Genomic DNA, 6,878 nt, shown 5'->3' with positions numbered 1-6,878 from the left:
GCAGTTGGCACGTCATTTTTTTTAAATGTGCATACCTCTGAACAGTGTCGTATTGGTGTAAAGCTTTTTCAAAGAAAAGAGGACTCTATTCATCTTCTTCCTGAGTGTTGTATTCTTCCTTTTATTTTGCCATTCTGCGGCCATTATTACAGGCCAAATATCCTCCAAAGCTTGATGCTTCATAAAAAGTTTGAAAATTTGAGTCTAGGCAACTGCCTAGATTATAGCAGGAAGAGGTGGAAAGTGAGAGTTTTCTTGTTTGTTAGAAAACGGGGGAAAAATATAAATTTAAAAATTTACAAAAAGAGGGCTGTGTATTTTTTTTTTTAGTAGATGAAAATTCCATTAATAACCAAAAAGATTACAAAGCATTAGATCCATAGTTACGGGACCGTCACCATAAGTGACATCTATGAGCCAAAGAGGCCCAACCCTTAACTAAATTCTATGCCCATACCCGCGAGCTACAATGAGTACCAACCAAACCTGTACCGATACAACCCAACCACCAACATTACGATGAAATGTTTTCACTCGTTCGGACACCGCGTCTCTAAACAGCCAGAACACGTGTAAGGGTGATTCACCATCACATTGATAACCAGAAAGTACCGACAAAAGACCAGACCAAGACACAGCAGACCGACCATGACACCAAAACAATGGCATTGACACGACACAGAAACAACCAACCCCAAACCCTCACTTACAAGAGGAGGGACTTATTTTCACCAAGACAACAACTAAAAACAAACAAAGAAAACCTAAGCAACCAGAAACCAAAGACCACCAGAGAGACCCAAGAACAACGACCCGGCCCAAACACCACCTCCCACAGCCAAAACCAAGCGCAGCATGCATCCATTCCCACCGCCAGTGAGCCCCGTTGCCATCACGCCGTCGCCCCGCAACAATACGCCGTTGCGCCGAATCCCTTCGCTACTTCACCGCCTTGTCACATTGTAGCCAGCTCCTACACCAGGCAAACGGCCATAAAACAATCCCAAACCAAAGCAGAGGCAGATCCCATTCGAGATCTCCACAGCCTCGATCTGATCTGAATCACCACAGCCACAACCCACGCAGGATCGATGATGCCAGAAACCACCACTGGAAAGCTGAAGTCCGTCGCTGCTGCACCCGTGCCTTCGCCCCAGATCTGAGAGAGACAGATCGAGTTCGATCCGTGCGGCCCGAAACCGGAGAACCAGCCACCCTCTCTGGACCACACTGCCGCCCTGAAAGCCCACTCCATCTCCACATCATCAATCCTTTCCCGGGCCGAAACGCAGCGGCGAGACCGCCAGCCGTGTTCGACCGGGAGATAACACACTCTGTCGGGTTTTTCTCTTTTACCTAGGTGTGTGAGGCACGTTCTATTTCGAAGGGTTTTTGGACAACTAGAGGTCTTAAGCAAGTAGGAATGTATGAATAAAATTACTCTATTCTATTTGTCTAATAGAAAAGAAAAGTTACAATAAATCACTAAGATACAAGGAAGAGCAATGAATTTCTATTGAATACGATTAGCATGAACAGCATGCAATGCCGTCTGCAACTGCACCATTGATTCAAAAACTTGAAGTAACAGCAGAAGCTTTCTTGGTAGGATTGTAGACGCTAAATTCTCCAAAATCCCTCCTACCACTGGAAAAAACAGTGCCCATAATCAAACCCTTGGCACAGATAAACAAAACTTCAGAAGCTAAACAGAATCATGAATAAAACAGTTGAGAATCATCACTTATTCATTGCTATCATCTTAGGTTTAAGTATGTACCTGTGTGTAATATCCCAGCCCGCAGGTAAAAAACGGGGATGAACAGTTTCAACAAATACTTGTCTCCACCTTTGACAGAACTGATTAATACCATCTTCTCCAGATTCCTTTAACAGATGATCCACAACTTGACTTCCATGTGGACCATGTCCTAAGAGGGAGTGTTTTGATTTATGATTACGTTTGGAAGTAGAACGGAAGTCTACTGATCCATTTGGTGTACTTCTACGGTCATAAATACCATCACCATTTACAACAGAAACAAGTGTAGTATCGGACACTCTGGTTATCTCTGAACTCATGTTCTTCTCATTGCTTGGAGATGCTTTTTCCCCAATCCTCAAATCTAAAGCGGAGTTGCCTAAATCAGCATCCTTCACTGTGAAAACATCTTCATCTTGGTTTATCATAGATGCTTTGGCTTCATTGGTGCAAGATTCATGTACAGTATCAACTTCTGAAGCATCTGGAGTGGCAGATGTGGACATGTTAACAGTAATTTTCTCCTCTGCATCTGAAGAAATACTCCCTCTAGAATGTTGAAAAGAAAACCCTTTCTTCTTCTGAAGTCGTCTTTTCTCATGAGGAGTCATCCCAACAAGCAAAGCCTTTTCTAAATCTTCCTCAGAGATTTGCCTCCCTCCATAAAATGTCATAACAATCTGCAAAGTGGAAATTTGTATTCATACATACATAACCCCTAAAATAAACAGGAGAAGAGAATTTTAATAACAGGAACAGTACAGAGACCTCATCATAATCATGGTAATATGAATGCTGAGATCAATGCAAGAGTTGTAATATTTGGCTTCATGTTTGCTTTATTAAACTACAGAAACCTGATCTACGTTGGTGATAATTTTGCAAAAATGAAGATCCACATATATGTGTGTGTCTGTGTACCTCTGTCAGTTCCTCACGGCGCTTGGATGGCATTGTTGATCCATGGCGCAAAAGGGCCATAGCAGCAGTTCGCAACTGTAAAGGAGATACACCTGCTTCCTCAACATTTGTTGCAGGCACAGATGCCCCAGATAAAGATTGAGCTTGTTGTGAATCAACCACTTTACGAACAAAAAGTGGAATCCCAAATTCTGCAGCAATCTTTCTTTTATACTTCTCTGCAGCGGCATGAGCAATTTCGTGACAGTCCACGCATAGTAGGACAATATCATGAGAACGGTGGCTTTTCAAATGTTCAGGGAAGTGCATTCTGTAGCATGAGGGAATAATTCGGTACCGTAAGTAATGATTTCTTTCACCGCAGCCAACACACATATTTTTCTTACTTTGAATGTAGAAATCATTGCCTTCATCTTCTGGACGGCCTTTGGGCTCAAAAAGAAGCATAATTCCAGGTGGATTGTCCTCAACAAGTTTAGCCAAATTCCGATGAAGATACCTATAAGAACACAGCATTGACCATGTCAAATACACATTTTGTGGTAAAAGCTGTAAAGAGATATGAGAATATATGATTGCTAACCATTCAAGCTTTCTGCGGTCACAGTAACACAGCAAACGCCCATCATTTGCATAGATCCTGCAATTATGATAAACTGGGGATTTGCAGGAAAATTTTTGAACAAACAGCTTTCGCGAAGCCATTCGACCGACTTGCTTTGGATTTCTGACCCCATTTTGTTTAGAAACCAGTGGTACTTTCATATTATAATTAACCAGTAAAGCATAGTTGAAGACAGACAGTGGGCAACTCCCTTTTTGACCCAGGCAGTTCTGAAGAATCATGGGTAAGAGATCATCAGGATTGCCTACTTTCTTCTGGAGCAGATAATAAAAATCATTCAAATGACTGCAGACCACAGGAGAGGGAGATGAGAGGCCAGAATTGAAACTTGAATCCACATTATCATCAGCTTCTGCAATGGTGGTTAACATGTCTGCAGGGTTAGTTGGAGCTTTTTCTGCAAGGGCAACAATAGCCTGATCTGATATTACATATCTCAAGCTCTCATCATGTACACGAGCCTGGAAAGGAAATAAGGGCCACATGATTATTATGTGTACAACAAAAGAGATTTTCAAAAAGACCATTTGTATACATTCATCATTTTCATTTCTATAAGTGACCAACAGAGTTTGAATATCTATATATAAAGATTCAGCGTCATTCGTGGTAGTCAAACTTCAAGAAAAAGTAATACTAACCATCAAATCTCTCCATGCACAAAGTCGTCTCACAGAATTCTGAAACCAAATCATAAACTTTTGCATGAGAATGTAGTTAATAAGTGATAAGAGTTTATCATAAATGTGCTAAGGGGGTGCAACCCTACCATACAAGTGACATGAGTCCAGAAGATATACCAATAATAAATTAAATTTAATAAATTAAAGAGGCTGGCAGCATCATGGTAGACCAGTCATAGAGCTACATCAAGAGCTGCCATCTCAATACCAAGACTAAATGATTTTCCCTCAAAAGCCCTACTCTTTGTATCATCCAAAATGCACCTGAAAACATGTAAGAGCACTAAATTCCTCAAAGCTGTCTTGGATTGTCTTAACAAAACTACCATGCCAGCCTAATATTACTGAACGAAGAGTTCCCTAAATCCCCTGGGCCACTGAACAATGAATATAAAAAGTGGTGGATGACCTTTGTATTAATATACTTTACTGGATGTCATCACCCCTTGAACTTAGGCGTAAAGAACATCAAAAGAAGCAAACCTGGATTTCATAAGATGCTGATGAAATGCCTCCTTGGCCATTTAAATGACGGCTAAATATTGATGAAGCAGCAGACTCTCCAGGCGAAGCTTCTACGTCTTTTGTATACAGTTGCAAACATATCATGTTTGAACGCCGACTAGCCTCGAGAACAAAACGGAATTTGTCATTGGGACAAGAGTTTTCTGATACATTAAGATATTTAGAATATTTGATGCTATGACAATGAGAAAAGTGGAAACAATTTATACATGTTATCAACTGGAAAGCATGGCTAAGGTACAAATAATACCGGATAACATATGCACTACATTTCAGCTTAGCTCACTTATCCCAGATAAAAGATTAAATAAAACTTATCATCACAGATGGTGAATCTGATCCTGTGATTCATGTGTCACACCGATGCTACGATGTTTCATCATTAACTATTGTGATAAAAGGGGGTGAACACACCTGAACAAAGTTGATATTGCCATTTATCGACTCTACATAAAGCTAAAACTTCATCACCAATGTTAAATCTTAACAAGTCACAAGTCATAAGTCACATAAATCCAAAAGGTCATATTAAGGTCATGAACTCTCCAGAGAAAAAAAAAAATCACAGGAGCGCAATCTTGATCATAGAATGTTGCATACTGGAGACTGGCTTTTACTGGTTCTGGTATCTCTGCTTTCTAATAAGTTCATGATTAATATGTTGAAATTATGTCCTTTCTATTTAATCAATCCAGCACAACAAGTGAAACATCAAATGTCCGAAAAGAAGCTATGAAACAAGAAAAGAAGTATACCATTATCCAGCACATCCAACTCAGCTAGTAAACGGCCTGCAATGTAAAGGAGATAGTGTGCATCTGTCCGAGCATATTGCACCATTTCCATTGACAAAGGGCGTTGTCTCCAGTCTTCACGCTACAAACCAATTTCATGATGGATAAGAAGCAAATCATTAATTATAACTTCACCCCAGATGATGCTTATAACATCTCTCAAAGATGACCATTACAAAAAACAGGAGCAAAAATCACAACAGTAAGACAGCTTCAAGGTCTAACCTGAAACAATTTGTTAGTGACAACTCCACAGTAAGATTCAAGTAAATAAGCCAGTGATTTCTGCGGTTTTGACAACACTTCACAAGCCTGCAAATAAAATAAATACAAAACAATTAACGAAAGAGATCTTCAGCTGCCAAACCACCTTCTCTTCCTCTGTCACCCAACTTGGTCCAATACAATCGGATATAAAGAGCTCACCTTTGCAGTATCAAAAATATTGACGACATAAATATGAAAGTCCCTTTGCAGCCAGAGAACATCACTATCTGCCCCATGGAACACCTACATACATAATACACCAACATTAAACTCCGAACAACAACACCGCTGCAATCACAATGCCATCATTCATAGTAACAATTTATACTCCCTAAACTAAATAACTACCTTGCAGATACTAGCATCGGCAAAAACCGGCTGCAAAAGGCTCATACTGTCATGTAAAGCAATAGCGTCCAGCAAATAATCTTCCTTCTCAGTCGAAATCTAACCAAACACCATCAAAATCAGATATGTACACAAATATACTCACACTAATTCACTAATTAGTAATTACCAGTCAATTTTACCTGTATCAAAGCAGTAAATCCCAAAAATGACCTTAAGCTATGCTGCTCAGTATCAACCCCAAAGATCTTCTCTTTACTCAAAACCTCAACCATTTCCTTCAACTGAGTCTCATTCTCAACCCAAACATACTCCTCCCTCATTTCCGAATCCAAATTCTTCTCCGTCACACATTTCAGCTCAATCGGCGGACTTTCCATCACCGCCGTGATCTCCGCCTCGTAAGGATGCGAATTCCAATTCTTATCTATCACCAAATTCACCATCACATTCTCCATCGAAATCAAATTTAAAAAAAAAAATCATGACAATCATATCTATATGAGTGTACCTGCTCCGCCGACGTTAGAGTCGTCGGCGGGGTTGAAATGCTTGAACGGAGAGTAGGAATTGTCGGCCAAGACTCGCTTGAATCCGTGCTGCGGCTTGTTCGGGTCGTCTCGTAAATAACAGTGAGTTTGGGGGCAGTTTCGGCGTCTCCTCCGGTAGAGGAAGAAGACGGAGAGAGTTGCGAGGGCCGCCGCTACTATCAACTTCACCTTTTCTCTCTTCTCCATTTTTCGGTTTCTGGTTTTTTTCTAGCCGCGTCAAAAGTTTTACGGTTTTATAGGACACGGTGGAGCTGACCGTTTACGGTGGGGCTTACGTGGCCTCATTGAGCACACGACACGCCGTTTGTTTGCGCGGCAATTTTCAGTATAATACGACATCTCTCTCTCTTATGTGAACCCTGTTTGAACCCAAAATTAACATTTTTTCCCGACAAGGGGGAT

At 40.7% G+C, this 6,878-nt stretch overlaps 1 protein-coding gene across 2 annotated transcripts; it reads right to left on the bottom strand.

The window, feature by feature from the left end:
• Positions 1-1,426: 1,426 nt before the first annotated feature.
• Positions 1,427-6,677, bottom strand: LOC112188769 (protein RRP6-like 3). 2 transcript variants are annotated; one of them, XM_024327976.2, is made up of 12 exons: positions 6,437-6,677; positions 6,108-6,352; positions 5,926-6,024; positions 5,737-5,820; positions 5,536-5,622; positions 5,272-5,392; positions 4,475-4,659; positions 3,950-3,988; positions 3,267-3,769; positions 2,684-3,182; positions 1,781-2,442; positions 1,427-1,676 (listed from the first exon to the last, which is right to left on the bottom strand). In XM_024327976.2, the coding sequence occupies exons 1-12, from the start codon at positions 6,660-6,662 to the stop codon at positions 1,670-1,672; spliced, it is 2,757 nt and encodes a 918-aa protein (XP_024183744.1). In that variant the 5' UTR covers positions 6,663-6,677; the 3' UTR covers positions 1,427-1,669. The 2 variants fall into 2 exon arrangements, with proteins under 2 accessions (XP_024183744.1, XP_024183743.1); XM_024327975.2 differs by having other exon boundaries at positions 1,427-1,647.
• Between the last annotated feature and the right edge of the window lie 201 nt (positions 6,678-6,878).

Source organism: Rosa chinensis, chromosome 2 (genome assembly GCF_002994745.2).
Source record: "Rosa chinensis cultivar Old Blush chromosome 2, RchiOBHm-V2, whole genome shotgun sequence".
In the NCBI taxonomy this organism is placed as follows: Eukaryota; Viridiplantae; Streptophyta; class Magnoliopsida; order Rosales; family Rosaceae; genus Rosa; species Rosa chinensis.
Note: the sequence above shows the minus strand (reverse complement) of the source record. Positions and strands in the feature narration are given on the sequence as shown.

What these genes read in the sequence shown, in the direction of transcription:
- LOC112188769 (XM_024327975.2), bottom strand. Translation starts at nt 6,662, where the DNA reads ATGGAGAAGAGAGAAAAGGTGAAGTTGATAGTAGCGGCGGCCCTCGCA. An exon ending in TCACTAACAAATTGTTTCAG is followed by an intron (nt 5,393 to 5,535) that starts GTTAGACCTTGA and finishes ATTGGTTTGTAG; the next exon opens with CGTGAAGACTGGAGACAACG. An exon ending in CAGCATCTTATGAAATCCAG is followed by an intron (nt 3,989 to 4,474) that starts GTTTGCTTCTTT and finishes ATTTGGTTTCAG; the next exon opens with AATTCTGTGAGACGACTTTG.